This window comes from Panthera pardus, unplaced genomic scaffold (genome assembly GCF_024362965.1).
Source record: "Panthera pardus isolate Hobbes unplaced genomic scaffold, ASM2436296v1 HiC_scaffold_189, whole genome shotgun sequence".
NCBI lineage: Eukaryota > Metazoa > Chordata > Mammalia > Carnivora > Felidae > Panthera > Panthera pardus.
In genome coordinates this window covers 190216-206234 of record NW_026526753.1, presented here as the reverse complement: position 1 = coordinate 206234, position 16019 = coordinate 190216, and the positions used below count along the sequence as shown (strand labels likewise).

The following is a 16019-nucleotide window of genomic DNA, read 5'->3' as shown; positions in this document are numbered from 1 at the left end:
CAGACGCCCCAGTTCTTATAGAAAATACGTGCTGATCAAATTACATACAAATTTTATTTTAAAGGAAGTGGTACAAAATATAATGACAATAGGAGTGTTGAATCTGATAGGATTGAGCACAAGTATGTTAGACCTCCCAAATTCAAGATCCAAAATAACAAAATAAGTCCTGATTATCTCCACAGCAGTGTTACCCCCAGAAGCTGACAGAGTACTGGACATGGCAGTGAAGGTGAAATAAACAAGGTAGCCTATAAATGGTGGAAAATACAACAACAAATTTGAGCGCATAAATACTGGAGTCCATTTTAGTTTTTAGGCACCTCTTTTACATCTCAAAACTACCTCCTGAATGGCTCTTCTGATTCTGTGTAAGTCTAAGCTCTGTTCATTTGTTTCATTAAGTTGCAAATTTATCAATTGTTTTTCAGACAGATGTCATGTTTTCTAGCAACTAATTCACTAACTCTAACAAAAAATGAGCTACTTGTATTTGTTTCAAAACGGGGTCGTCACCACAATTTCAAACTCTCTGAAACGTTGGTTATTTTCCTATGTCTGTTTTTACAAAGCTGTACATTGATGTCATATTTTATAGTTTATACAGTTTTTTCTCAGAAATTCTCCCAGGGTTCACATCAGCTTTGTGGCTGAGGCAGGACAAGGATGACTCTATCCCTGTTTACCAAGTTCAGAGACATTTTATGCACACCAATCCAGCAAGCTGTATTGTTCAGTCCACTGCCCAGTCCACTGCCCAGCAAACCATTCTGCTTTATCAAATCCTCCCTACTTACCTGGTGAAGGCAGTGGTGTGATGATCCGTTTCTAGCTTCTTGTAGGCCAGTGCTATGACCCGGAAGCCCTGTGTCGTGTAAATCTGAAGTTCACTAACAAAACTAGTTGGTACTGTTCAGAAAATAAGGCAAGATTAGTATGCAACATTTATTCCCCTGGTACCGGTGGAAAAATTCTTTATAAACAGATCCAACTCTTTCCCAAGAAAACACACCTCGTAAAAGATACACAAATAAGTCAGTGAGAACCCTAGATATAATTATACTGTCAGGGTTGGGATCCAGTGAAGCTGAAATGAGAAAAAAGCAGGACAAAAAAAGAAAAAAGAAAAAAAGATGGGAATCGTGTGTAATTCTTTTTTCTCCAGTTTGACCAACAAGCATTCATTGAGAGTCTGCTTACCATGTATGTGTCAGATATTGGCTCTACAGAGACTGAACGGCAGACCCTGCTTTAAAGATCTCTGTCGGGTTAGTAACAACCAGTGGAATGAGATCATTGCCAGTGTAATGAGATCTAAGCAATTGCAGTGTGCTATGGAAACATTTCGAGGTGCTTGTATCATCCTGGCGGGAAGTGGGTAGACGAAGGAAGAGGAAAGGCATTTTGGCCAAGGGAGCATCATATGCTCAGACATAGAGACACAAGACAGCAAGACTTGAGTAGTGAGTTCAGCTCGGGGGAAGCATGAGGAGAGAGGATAGGAGTGGCAAGGCATATCTGGAAAGTGTGGTAGGATCCAGATCATGAAGGACTTATGTGTGATCCTAAAGGAGTCTGAGACTATCCTGGAACCTATGGGAAGTGACCGAAAGAATAGCAGCAAGAAAGTGACAACAGGGTTATACTATGTGGTGGAAAAACCAATCTGGCCACAGTATGAAGGGTGAATCGGAGTAGGGGAACCTGGGACCAGGATTTACCAAACATTGAAGTGATCCAGGGGAAAGGTGATGAGGGTCTGGGTGGATGGAATGAGAGGGCCATGGATCAGCAATTGATAAAATAGAGGCTCTGAAAGAGAGGGAGGAATCAGGGCCGAGTCCTAAATTGGGAGTAGCGGCAGAAATTCGTAATACCATTCACCAAGATGGAAAATACAGGAAGTGAGAAAGAGAAGTATTGAGTTTGGGATGCCAGTTGGGTTACCGAATTAGCAATGGCCAGTAGGTAATTAAATTTATAGATCATGTGCTGATGGGACACATTTGGGCTGGAAATAACAGATCCGTCTGTTGAATCACAAGTCTGTTCGCTTACCTGTCTCAGGTTGGCAAAAGCTGGCCACCCTTTCTGGTGCACCTTTCATGAATGCCAGCCGGTCACCCCCCATCTCTTGGACAATGACTGTCATCCTCTGCAGTGCTGATGAGAATGGGAACAGATGCAGGATTGCAATTCCTTCCACTGGGACCTGGTTGAGGGAGGGGGAATGGAGAGGGACATACCAACATAGCTTCTAGCTAGTCAAGAGTTCACTACTCCCTCAATTCTTATTTTAGCAAATACGGGAAGCAAGGTCTTAGCAATTTTCACCTATGGAATTCAAAGAAGACACGTCTGTCTTCAAAATTTTCCCTTCAAAAATTTCCCTTTGAGTCTGGGCATTTGGGGGTGGATAGCAGGCAAGGCTTACCTGGCTGGCTGTTTTGCAGGGCTTAACTACCATGGCATGTGCTGGCACTCCCTTGATGTGGAAATCGTCCCCAGAAACAGCCATCTCCTGTTTCACAAATGAGATATTTCTTTGTAGAGATTTAGTTCTTATTCGTCCACTGATACCACGCTCAAACCCCCTCTTTGAGAAAATCCTCAGGCCACCTTGATGTATTCTCAGTGTCACCTCCCTCAGTCAGATGGAGGTGAACCAGACTTATTTTGCCATGGGGCGCGGGGGGGGGGGGGGGGGAGGGGGGAAGTGCATTGGAAATGCCACAGAACTTGCAAGGCAGACACCTCTGAATTATTCATGCAATTTATCCTGCTTTCTCTGTTGGAATGTGCTGCATAAAGGTTCATTCTCCGCTTCTGAAAAGCTTAACTTGAAAATAGTGAGCATGAAGAGGCAGGCTTGTGTGAGGCAAGCACCATACTGTCTTTGTTTTCCCAGAGTTCGACACTGTTCCCACCCTTCCTTCTCTGTCTAATTTGAATCGATAGTCCTCAGGGCCAGGCAGGGCAGGGACTGTGATGTACGTGGCTAGTGTTCAGTAAACGCTCAGTAATTGGTGTAATAATAACTCTAAATTATAGTCAAAGGAACCTTTTACCCAAAGATGTCAAAATGCTTTGTAATCATATCATCCAGCAGCTGAAACAATCTCAGAAAGGAAATTGTAATTCCTACTTAAAGATACAGAAAAACAGTAACCCAGAAGAAATGGGGGGACTGGCAGAGTGATATCAGACTGCTACAGAGCCATATCCCACTAGCGCTGGAGGGGACCCTAGAGACTGTCTCCTTTAGCAGGGTAGCACGCGGGAATCACTGAGGCCTAGAACTGCACAGGGCTTCCGGGAGTAGGAGTGGGCTTGTGGCGAGCGTTTCCTGTATTACACAGGGTCTATCTTCTATGTCAACCACAGCAACTCCAACTGTTGGTTTTTTAATAGAATGTTTCTGAATAGGTTTCCTTTGGAGAAAAGATTCCAGCTCTGTTATTTCATTTTGTTTGTTTGTTTTATATGAACACTGCTGATCTAATGCAAGCCCTTTTGTTTTAAGGTCATGGGAGCCAACACTTGAACAAGAGGGATGCCTTCACAGGGTCAAGCAGTCAGAGCAGAGCCAAAACTGGAACCGGGAAACCAGAGACCTGGTCCTGAACTATACGTTTTGCTCTTAAATCTACTTCAAAATCTCAACAAAAGCTCTTTCACGGTTTCCCTTTTTATTTCTTCCAGTCTTAGAAACAAAGTCAATATTCATTTAATAGGAATAAAACTTTTGGTAACAATGAATTATCCTAAGCAGTGGAGACAGTGCTGTTTCCTAATCCCCATGTTCTAGAAAACTTTACAACCAGACATTGCTCAAAAGTTGGAAAATAATTATACAGCAATTATGTTGTCTCAAGAGTTGGAAGATATAGAATAATTGTATGAATATGGTTAACCTACAATGTCCCAGGCATACTATCAGGGATTTTTTTTTTAAATGCATCATTCCATTTATCCTCATAATAACTCCACAATGGAGATACTATTATTAGTTAAATTGTACAGATGAGGAAAACAGACTTAGATTAGTTTGTCCATCACTACTGCATGTACCTCTATATTGAAAGTATTGAATATGATAAAATCTGTGTTGCTCTGGCATTGAAGAAGCTTCTTAGGTCATCTGCAGAGCAGGATCTTACCCAGGTGGTGGCTTCAAACATCTTGAGATCCAGAGGATCTCCCTGGATGGTCCCATCAAGAAGAATCAGAGAGTGGCAGCTGGCCATGGCCGCACACAGCGGGCCCCATGGCAAAGACCTGCCAGACACAAAGCTGTGGACTTCTTGGAACCTGAAGGAGAAAAGGGAAGGGCCTTCAGTCTATCCATCCATGCTAAAATGGAGCTTGTGGAAGTAAATATCTGTTGAAAAATTACTGCAGCATGCATGGTTACACTGGCATGCATCTTCTAATGCCCCCAAATTAATCATGCTTTATTTAGCCGTTATTCTTCTATAAATTCAGCAAGCGTGAGAAAGGTCTTTGAGGTTTGTCTCAAACTCTTTCTTTTCCTTGCTCTTTCTCTGGCACTGATTTAATCCCAGAGGTATAGAAAAAACTAGAAGTATCACCCTTAGTTTGAAACACATCCACTACCACCCCAACTACCAGACAGCTTCATTTCCAATGTGGTGAGAAGCACAGGCTAGCTCATTGTATGGCTGTGTGTGTATATGTGCATCTTCACTCAACCCTTCGGGGCAGGCATACATTTTTCCATCTTTCTCTCCAACATATCTGACGTTTGGCCCACAGCAGATACTCAACAAATGTATGAATGAATAAATGAATGAGTTAATTACTGGAAAACCAAAAGACTTTAATGATAAAGAACTTTAAAAAAAAAGCATTTTTGAAAAGGACATTTTGTCCCCCTCTTCCGTCCTGACATCTAGCGTCCATCATCACCATCATTTTTTTATAGAAACTAGCCTCGTCTAAAACCTACTGAGGTACAACTCCAATTGTCACATGCAGGGTTCTTTCACTAAGTCAGAGATGAAGTCATCAAGTGTGGCCTCAGGTTTACTAGATGCATGTCCTTTGAAGCCTTGCTGTCATGTCTTACACGTGGAGCACCGTAGGTGGTCCACAAAGCAGCCCATCCTACGTGGGGGACCTCAGAGGGGCAGGTGCTTCCAAGGGGCCAGAGTCTACATGCTCTTGTTTCAGATTTGTGGACCAGCTCAGCTGTGGCCCTATTATCTCTTCTTCCTCTGGGGCTACATAGGACCTCTAGCTGTGCCTCCAATGTGCAGTTTCCAGACCTCTCTACCACCCTAATTACTCATTACTGGAAAAGTTTTTATGTGTCACATTTTGTCTTAAAACATGCTCTCCAGGATCAGATTATTATTTCCCATGATATGGACACTGAATTTCTTTAAATATGGCCTTAGTTTGCTCTAGCCTTTTATTCCCGAAAGCCTCCCCATCACAGAGCTAACTCATAATCCAGGCGTATTTCTTCCTGGCTTCCTCATTCAAGTTTCCCTACAAGTTCAAAAACCTCTTGGCTGATTACTGACCCTGTTGATTATATTTATTATTATGTATCAGTAGTTCAAGTTGTCTTAGTGGTTTCCAACATGTCCCCCAGTATTTTAGTACACATTAAGCAATCACCAGCAGCGTGATTAACACAGATGCTTAAGCTCACACTGAAAAGCAAACACAGATTAAGGGAAAAAAATCTTATTTTTAAGTTGGCACACATATTGCCATTGCTACGTAATTCTGAATATATAATTCTGAGTTCCTGGGGACTGGGCCAAACTCTTGTTTTTATAACAAATAAATAGAACTCTCTCTCATCCTTGTCCTTGTATTTTTATTTGAATGTTTATGATTGATCCTGCTCAAGTAGCCCAGGTGGCCTTCTAATGGTTCTTGAAGTATCTGGCACATTGGGCAGGAATTTTTGGAAAAGAATTATTAAAGATGAGCTTACCTTTTACAAGAAGATATTTAATAGCCTGTAAGTCAAATGCTGACTTCTACCTAGTATTGAGTAGGTTTTCTCTGATGTTATTAATTAAATTTGGCAATCTTTCTTTTCAAATTTTAAATTTTCCTTTTAGGAAGCAAGAGTAGCAGGCTTAATTAATCAATCAATAACTTAAACATTGTATCAATGTTTTAATTTCAATTTGACAGGTTACATTTATTTATTTATTTATTTATTTTTTAACATTTATTCATTTTTGAAAGGCAGAGAGAGACAGAGCGCGGACAGGGGAGGGGCAGAGAGAGAGGGAGACACAGAAACAGAAGCAGGCTCCAGGCTCCGAGCTGTCAGCACAGAGCCCGACGTGGGGCTCGAACTCACGGACCGCGAGATCACGACCTGAGCTGAAGTCGGCCGCTTAACCGACTTAGCCACCCAGGCGCCCCTGACAGGTTACTTTTAGAAAAGAAAGTTTTGTGAATAAGAGGATGCCTGAATTCAATAAGTGGAAAAGCATTCAAAAGATGGAACATTAAAAAAAAAAAAGGTGGAACATAGTAAGTTCATTTTAATTAAACATTTGCTGGGCACCTGTTATGTGTGCCCATGTGCCTGGTATAGTGCTACAGCACTAGGAACACAAATATAAATAAAAGACCAACTACTCTCAGGATGCTTACGTATTTGAACAAATACATACATTTTTTGTGGAAGCTGAAGCGGAAACATAAAAATGAACAGGAAGACCAGGTCTATATCTAAATCTATGTTTGAGACAAAATGAAAAGAACTTGAGAACGTTTAATATTTATAAGAGGTTTCTCCTGTGGACCAAAGTGGCTAGAAGCACTGAGATCTATTTGTTAACCCAGGAAATAGACTTGCTTATAAATAATATTTTCATATGAGAATGTATTACACACATGTAATTAAAATATTTTGTGGATAAATTATAGGTCACCTGCATATAAGAAGAACCACAATGTACCTTTTATGCATTAGATGCTTTTGTGATGGAGGATGTGAGGATACGGGGGAAATACTTTCATTTAAAAAAAAATGTAAAAGTCAGATGGTTCGTGTTCTGTTCGCAAGTGGAGGTAGTGACCAGAAAAAGCGGGGGGGGGGGGGGGGGGTGCAATGTCAGACATGCCCACAAGAGGGCCACACAAGAGAGCCATGCAAATCATACCACCCCGAGCTGAAAATTGCCAAAAAAACGAGTCTTTTCTGGCCAGAAAGGAGGAGTTGCCCTGCACCCAAAAGGTGGAGTTTCCAGAACTGCAATACCAAAGAAAATGAGTGCATTAGCTACGGGTTCATGGCTGCTGCTCTTCCTGAAACTCACTGTGCACAAGTCAGTGCAGTGTTCTCCTTCCAGGCAAACTGAAAGGCTTCAGTTTGTAGAAGGAATGTTACCTCCCTGAGGGACCGTGTCCTGGTATTCTCCAAATCAGGTACACTGGGTCAACTTCAGGCCCCTCACTAATATGCTGACAGCAAATTACAGTTTTAAGATTTTTTTGCAGGGTGCCTGGGTGGCTTAGTTGGTTAAGCATCTGACTTTGGCTCAGGTCATGATCTGGGCTCTGTGCTGACAGCTCAGAGCCTGGAGCCTTCTTTGGATTCTGTGTCTCCCTCTCGCTCTCTGCCCCTCCCCTGCTCTCTCTCTCTCTCTCTCTCTCCCTCTCGCTTGCTCAAAAATAAACATTAAAAAAATTTAAAAATGGTTTTACAAATCACATCTTAGCAAAGACGCGAAACCCCTCTGTCTCCTAGGTTTGCGAGTGGAATGGGGCAGGGGATAGGGTGTAGGGAGCTATGCATGTTTCAGTAAGACTTGGAAGTGCTCCAAAGAGACATTACATGAAGGCACTCTGGCAACCACTGCTCTGAAGCCAAAATGTCTTCATTATTAATTTTCAGGAGAAAATGCAGAGTATTTTCTCTGGGAAAAGAGAAACTCCAGTGCATTCAGTCCCAGGTACTCACCCACTCCTATCGCAGGGTACGGCTCCCCAGAGATCCAAACCATCCCTTGTTAAGGTGCCTGTCTAAACAGAAACGAGGGCTCGGTTTACTCTGAAGCGACAGCCCATAAGGTATGTTTTAACAGGGAAATATATGTCACAAACACGTTACTGAAATCAGCACCTCAAGGAAGGACACAGTCAGGTGGGAATCCTGGGGTCCTCGGCAGAAGCTTGGACGGCTCCTACCAGTTGTACCAAGCTGGCAATAAAGGAAGAAAACGGTATCTGTCTTACAGACTTCAGAGGCTGGTTGTGAGGATCTAATGGGAAAGTCTTGGTAAGCCTGTAAGAGCTATAAAGTGGGTGAGTCCCAGGTTTTACAGCAGAGGATAAAAGTATGTCATCAGAAATAAGTAATGGGAGTAGACTTTTTCCCTGCTCTAAACAGGTGGTTTGCTCTTTGACACCTGTTAGGTAAAAGAGGGTGCTTTTTGGTATTTCTCTCCGTACAGGATAATGATGAAGAGCTTGGACTCATTTAAAACACTAGCTGTATGACCTGGGAGAGTTATTTAATCCCTCTGAAACTTGGAGCCCTTACCTGTACAATGTGCTTATAATCGGATGAGGTTATTGTGAACGTCAAATTAGATGATACAAATAAAGTGCTTGATTTAATGTCTGACACAGAGTAAGAGCAAATTATGATAATTACCCCTAATTATTACTTATTTTATGCAAATTCATGTCATAATGATTTGTCCCACCCCTGCTTCTTTTGCCAAGTGCAGGGATGAGATGACCCCACAAATAGAACATTCTTCTTTGTTATGCTAATTGGATCACAAAATAATTCAGAAATGCTGGCAAGAGCCATGTTAGCCTTCTGATCGTGGTAGGTCTCTCTGATAGTCCAGTAACCATGTAATATAGCTCTGATCCTATTACTTTTCTATCATCAAGAACCTCAATGTCCTGTTTAATGGACACAGGGTTTCCATTTGGGAAGATAGAACAATTCTCAAGATGGATGGCGGTGATGATTGCGCAACAATGTAAGTGCACTTAAAGCCACTTAAAGATGGTTAAAACGGTAAATTTTATGGAATGTTCATTTTGCCACAACAAAAGTAAGAAAAAGGAGAACGACAATTAAAAAAGCAAAAACAGAACCAAAAACCACTCTCAAAGGTACCGCACTGCCTGAAAGGTATGTACAAATGTCTTACCCAGATAGCAAAGGTGTACAAACCTCTCCCATTACTGACGTCTTGCTCTGGTCAAAACCACCGGCTCTATTGCGTTCCTAAATCCACTCATTTGCCCATATTCACCTGCCTATTATACCCTTGTGTTGTATTAATTTTCTATATATTATGATGATTTGACATCTTAAAAAACCTTTCTAAGGAAAGACTCCATCTCCTGGGCTAGCCAATTCTTAGAGATAGTAAGGGACTCCGCGTGCCTTTGACATGCAAACTAATCATCTACCTGGCCCCTACTCCTCAGGAGGCAATAGTCTGCTGCCTTCATCATCCTGGGGCCAAGGGCCAGAGACCACCCTGCAGCCCAAAGCTCACCCAAATCGTTCAAACTAGCCAGTCATAAGCTGTTTACCCTGCCCTGACCTGCCTTCCCCGTAGAGACCCCAGTAAAGGCCTTGGTCTAGGCATTTCCTCAGATCCCTTATCCAAACTTGCCATTCCTCCCATGGCCCACAGGACTGTGCCTCTCCTTACCAGGAGAACTGTAATGTTAAACTTCTTTCAAAGGCATTGACCTCTCTCTGCAGTCATCAATCCCCTTTATAAATGAAGACCTGGACACAAGACAGCCCATCATCCCTGCCTTACGCTCTCACAGCCCCTACCCTCACTCAGTATAGGCAGACACCAGACCAAAAGAATATATGCAGGAGGAGGTAGAATAAGAGGCTGGTTGGGAATAACTGGCATATAGTCAAGAATAATTTTAAGCAATATACTACAGATGGGAAAATACAGTAAGGATTTGATTGGAGCTTTCCTATAGCCAAGTGCAACTGCCCAAGTAAAATACAGTTAAATAAATCCTTCCCTTTTTAATTCATTCATTATTTATTATGATTAATTATTATTTATTCATAATTATGCATTATTCATTATTATTCATCATTATCATTATTAATTATTTATTTATTCATTATTAAACCAATAAATATTTATTGGGCACTGACTATACGCTAGGCAATATCCTTGACCATGGTAGTGGTCAAACAGGGACCATAGTGAAGGGTTTAAGTTTTGTTCCTTGTATGTGGTTTTGTCTGGGGAGGGACAGAATGCTACCTTAATTAACTGAGCTGGAAGGACTTTCAAAGACCTGCTTATTCAGTACCTACTCTCCCTCTTCTAAACCCTAGAATCTGGAAGCTCAAGAGACGTGCCTTTCCTAGATTACGCATCCAACCAGAGATAAAAGGAAGGCAGATAACACATCCTGTGTTTCCTGCCCCAGAAAAGTGTGAAGCGCCTCTACCCGATGACAACGATGATAAAAATGGCAATGATAATGAGGGTGAAACACACATACCTTGTCAAAGCAGACAAGGTTTAATTGTCCACATACATTGATCCTCTGGGGGCTGATGCAAAAGATGCCTCTCTTCTTCAGCCTCTTCTGGGCATAGATAATGCCTGTGGTCAGAGCAGCAGGTAGAGCAGGAGGGACCGCAATTGTGATGACATCAAGGGCTTTCTTCACCACCTCCTCTGGAGGCTCCTGGGACATAAAGTCACTCTTCAGCTATTACAGGTAAATCAGTCCTGAACAGCGTGGTGCATATGACTTTTTTCCTCCTTTTTGTTTACTTCCTTAGGTCAGATTCCCAGAAATGATATGAGTGGGTCACAAAGTATGCACGGTTTATGGCTCTCATAGATTTTCCAAAGTGCAATGAAACAGTTTGTAATGAGTCATTGCTGCTACCAGCAGAGAACAATGTACAAATTTGCCATGGCCTCACCAACATGGGATATCCAGGTTTTATTTTCAGCTCCTTATTTAGTAATGCCAAAATACTATGTTACTGGGATAAACATATTCTCAGATCGAAAATGAAAAAATGGTGTAAGAAGTGTACAAGATGAGAGGCACTGTTGGTAGCTCAGGAAACAGCGTTTTGCCCCTCTAGTTCTGATTGTTATAATATTACTTGGGGATCAATCTCTCATATTGGCGAACTGTGAGTACATGTGCAGGTATCAGTGTTTGGCTTTGTTTCCCAGGTTTATAAACCATAGCTGAGATTAAGGTTAACGTGCAGAGTATAAATTATACCTCCATGAGTGTTACGTGTGCATGTAGTAAAAGAACAAAAGCAACTTACCCCGTTGAGCACATAGACGCACAAAGTATAGATCATCCCAATGGTTGCTGTCCCTACAAGGCACAGGAGGAACCTGATGGCATCCCTGTAAAGCTTAAAATTCATTGGCTTCGGGTACAGAATGGATCTCACGAGGTCGCCTTTTGCAGTGTTGAATCCTGAAGTAACAAACACACAATCCACATTCTTAGGATGACAAATCTTACTACTAGCACGCTTCTAAGCCTCAACATGGCCTTTGTTTTTCTCTAGAGATATTTCAACAGTGCTTAAACCCAAACACAATTAAAGGATAATTGGGAAGACACCTGAGTGCCAGAATGGAAATATCTTACTTTTTCAGAGCCTATTCCCTTCTGATCTTTCTTCTCTCTACTTTCAAAATCAATGTGACCCAGAGATAGGAAACCACCACACTGGGATCAGAACACAGCCTTGCCCAATATAACTTCATTTTAAGGAAACGACTCACACACACACATACACACACACACACACACACGTTACTTGAAATTAAACCATAGGACCCAGTAAATACTGATGGACTTAATTTCTAATACTTTTCAGTGTCAAGTTTTCAATTTCTTTTTAAAAATTTTTTTAATGTTTATTTATTTTTGAGACAGAGGGAGACAGAGCACGAGTGGGGAAGGGGCAGAGAGAGAGGGAGACACAGAATCCGAAACAGGCTCCAGGCTCCGAGCTGTCAGCACAGAGCTCAATGCAGGGCTTGAACCCACGAACCGTGAGATCATGACCTGAGCTGAAGTTGGACGCTTAACCGACTGAGCCACCCAGGCGCCTAAGTTTTCAATTTCTAACCCTGGCTAGAAAAACTTGGGATTTGGGGCTAAAAGATCTAAGTTCTAGACCCAGGTCTTTCAGTGACTAGCTATGTGATTTTTTTTTTTTTTTAAGTTTGTTCAGATTGTGCTGACCTCAGCCTATTTATGTACGAAGTGGGAACAAGCATCTTTGCTGTGCAGGTTTGATATATAGAGATAGTTTCTAAACTACAAAACATGTTAATAGTAATTATTGTCATAGGTATTTTGTTGACTAAAAGGCATGTGCCATAGTGCAATTCACACTTGAAATATGGAACTTTAATAGGTTTGGTTCGTTATCGAAAGACTATTGCTTACCTAATAGATTTCAGGCACTAGACACACTGAGCAAAAATATTTCATTAAAGTAACATACCAAAGAAGGGATGCTCACTCACCAGTCTGCAGCACCACCGCCCTCACGGTCCCGGAGCACGCTCCCTTAGCTTGGATAACCTCTGTCCCACAGAAAAGGACATGCCTTTTATAGTCGGCTTCACTCTGCGTTTTCCAGGGCATGGAGCTCTCCATCTTGGGCAATGGAGTTTTAGTGACTGGAATACTTTCTCCTATAGAAAACAAACATCTCATTTAAATCACGTATGCACTCACTAGGCATGCGGTGGACGTTTGTTATAAGCCTGCAGGGGGTGGCAGGGACAACCCTAGGTATTAGGGATACAAGGAGATTGTTTTTTAGGAGACTTTTAGTCCCAATAAATAAGAATAATGTATTATAAATACTATAAGTATTGTAACATCCAACAAGGACATTAAAGAAGGCTAGAAATAGCTGTGTAGGGAATAGCAAGTTGTGAGGTCCAGAATGTGGGGCATGGGGAGTGAGGGGCCATGAGACCTGTGCAGGAAACCAAAGCAGGGAAGCCCTAGGTGCACATATTTAAGTGTTTACATGGTTTTTGTAGGCATTAGTGGCAGAAGGGAGTGGGGAGATATTTAAGTGTTTTTTTCAGGAGAGTAATATCATATTCATGTACGAGAGAGAGTACTCTATCTGCAGTACAGGGAATGGATTGAAGTCTGGTGAGGTTGGAAGCTGGACATCCAGATGGAGAGAACAAAGTCTGACTTATGGCAGCAGGCAGTGAGAGTAAAAGGAAGTCCAGGAGCTGAGAAATAAGAAGGTAAGAAGTTACAAAACTTGGGGAGAGTTTTATATTGGGAGGTCATAGGAACAGAGAAATTCAAAATGGCTTCTTGGTTTCCAACTTGGGGAAATGAGCAGAGGGTGGCATTAGTCATCAACAGAGGGATTATAGGAGGAAGGAAGAGTTGCTTTATGTTCACCATGAGTTGGAGATGTCTTGTGGGATGGCTATGTTGAGACGTCTTGCATTTATTTATTTGAGTCTGGAGTTCAAGGGAGAAGCCTAGACCAGAGACATTTAGTCAAAGTTCACCACCTTACAGGCTATGATTAAAGTCACAGGAGAGAGAAGATTACTGAGGGACCAAGAGTGAGGATAGAAGAGGATAGGACTAGGACATAGCTCTGAGCACTACCAACAATCAGGAGCAGCATGGGCAGGGCGCTATCTTGGACAGTTAGGGAGAAGAGAGTTTTCCAAAAGGAAAGATGGTCAGAATCATCAAAGGCAGCAGAGAGGTCAACAAGAAGAGAAATCTAAAGAATCCATTGGGTTTGGCAATTGGGACATGGGTGACTGCTGCCAGTGACATGGAAGGAGCAGATGGCAGTGGGCTGAAGTGCTAATACAGGGTGGTGAATGACGTTGAGGAAGTAATTAGGGTCTGATCTGTGGAATAAACCTTGTAAAGCCTTCCACTGGCCTTTGAAAAGTGGGCAGTACAAAGTCAGAGATATGTCCCACTGTAGTAGGGCCACTTTTTGCCAGAAGAAAGGTACTTAGCATTGCAGAGGTCCCAGCACTAAAGGAATTTTACAAATCTACGGATTCCTTATATGAAGAAACATGGCCTGCCACGCATTAAAAAAATTGGGGTGGGGGGAGACCATACGCCTGGGTGGCTCAGTCGGTTGAGTGTCTGACTTTGGCTCGGTCATGATCTCACAGTTCGTGAGTTCGGGCCCCATGTTGGGCTCTGTGCTGACAGCTCAGAGACTGGAGACTGTTTCCGACTCTGTGTCTCCCTCTCTCTCTGCTCCTCCCCTGTTCATGCTCTGTTTCTCTCTGTCTCCAAAAATAAATAAACATTAAAAAAACCTTTTTTAATAAAAAAATAAAAAAACATTTTTTGGTAAAGTTACATAGAAGAAAGATACATGTTCTTGTCTCCATTTCATGCCTTCCTGGTCTGTCCTAGAGAAATGGATTCAATTTTGGCTTCAGTGGGAACCACAGTATGTCAATGTGTCTTCTCAGCCCCCTAGTCCATCTGTGAAAAAAACTTTATGATTCTTCTTTATCTTACAGAAATGTTGGCACAACATCTCCTCAAATGTGCACTCGTGAGAACTTGAAGCACTGTGATCTCAAGGTCTCTTCTCTCTGGACCTCAGCTTCCATATCCATGAGATGCAGTGACCTCTAAGGTCCCTCCCTGCTCTAGCAGCATACTACTTAAAAATGAAATTCAATTAGTCCTAAAGTCCCAGTGTGTTTTCAGGCAGCAGATGTGTGACAAATCCTTTGTCGTGAACCTTTTCACATATTCAAGCCAAGGCAGGGAAGAGCTTGGACTTGACCTTCTGGGTTTCAGGATGTCATCAATAGCTTTCATATCTTCCAAGTTTATCAAAAGATACAATTTATGTGAAAATACGGAACATAAAAGTCACAGATGATTTGAAATGTCTAATGATCTCTACAGTCTTTTAAGGTAAAGCGACAGGGTTGCAATAACCTTTGTTCAAGAAGAAAATGCTAAGCACTCAGAAAATTACAACTGTATCAAACATAGGACACAGAAAGCAGCTTTAATTTGAACTCTCCCATCCAGAGCAGGACAGTCAAGTAAGAATTGTGGGAGTGTAATATCCCACAGCAAGCCCCAGCTTTGCCACTGTTGTTCTGATAGAGAAGGAACCTGGGAGAGCTTGCCAAGGCTGTAAGTCGTGAGACAGAACCGTACCTGTCAGCATGCCTTCATCTACCACACAGCTGCCATCAATCAGGATGGCATCGCATGGCATTTGCACTTTGTTCCCCGTCAAAATTAATAGATCTCCGGGTACCAGGAAGCGTGATTCCAGCTCTTGGATTCCAGCTGAAAGTGTGAGATGGCAGAGTCAAGTCAGATTTTTTTCTCACAACAACTAGTCCAACATCTAGCTTAATTGGAAATCAATGAAAAAGCAACGTGGATGGAACTGGAGGGTATTATGCTCAGTGAAATAAGTCAGGCAGAGAAAGACAGATATCATGTTTTCACTCATAGGTGGAATATGAGAAACTTAACAGAAGACCGTGGGGGAAAGGAAGGGGAAAAATAGTTTCAAACAGCGAGAGAGGCAAACCATAAGAGACTCTTAAATACAGAGAACAAACTGAGGGTTGATGAGGGGGTAGGGGAGAGGGGAAAATGGGTGATAAGCATTGAGAAGGGCATTTGTTGGAATGGGCTGGGTGTTGTATGTAAGCAATGAATCGTGGGAATCTACTTCTGAAGCCAAGAGCACACTATATACACTGTATGTTAGCTAACTTGAGAATACATTATATTTTTAAAAAAGGAAACTATTCCTCAATGTTGATTCAAAATCTGAGAACAATAAGAGAAAAAAGTAATAAATTGCATAAAATGAAAACAGAGAAAAAACCTAAAGACAAGTTTAGAAAACATATTTGAAATTTACAGTACATTATATTACAAAAGATTAATATTCCTAATATATAAAGAATTCCTGAAAAAAGAGATGTACAGCAAATGACTATAGC

At 41.8% G+C, this 16019-nt stretch overlaps 1 protein-coding gene across 1 annotated transcript in view; it reads right to left on the bottom strand.

Moving 5' to 3' along the window:
* Positions 1 to 16019, bottom strand: part of LOC128778169 (probable cation-transporting ATPase 13A4) — a 71393-nt gene that overhangs the window by 41526 nt on the left and 13848 nt on the right. Inside the window, exons 3-11 of the mRNA XM_053906507.1 lie at positions 15214 to 15348; positions 12537 to 12707; positions 11312 to 11469; positions 10516 to 10704; positions 7961 to 8022; positions 4161 to 4311; positions 2435 to 2521; positions 2059 to 2212; positions 798 to 909 (exon numbers count right to left, since the gene is read on the bottom strand). Of these exons, the coding sequence (XP_053762482.1) occupies positions 798 to 909; positions 2059 to 2212; positions 2435 to 2521; positions 4161 to 4311; positions 7961 to 8022; positions 10516 to 10704; positions 11312 to 11469; positions 12537 to 12707; positions 15214 to 15348 (1219 nt within the window). The remainder of the gene's footprint in view (positions 1 to 797; positions 910 to 2058; positions 2213 to 2434; positions 2522 to 4160; positions 4312 to 7960; positions 8023 to 10515; positions 10705 to 11311; positions 11470 to 12536; positions 12708 to 15213; positions 15349 to 16019) is intronic.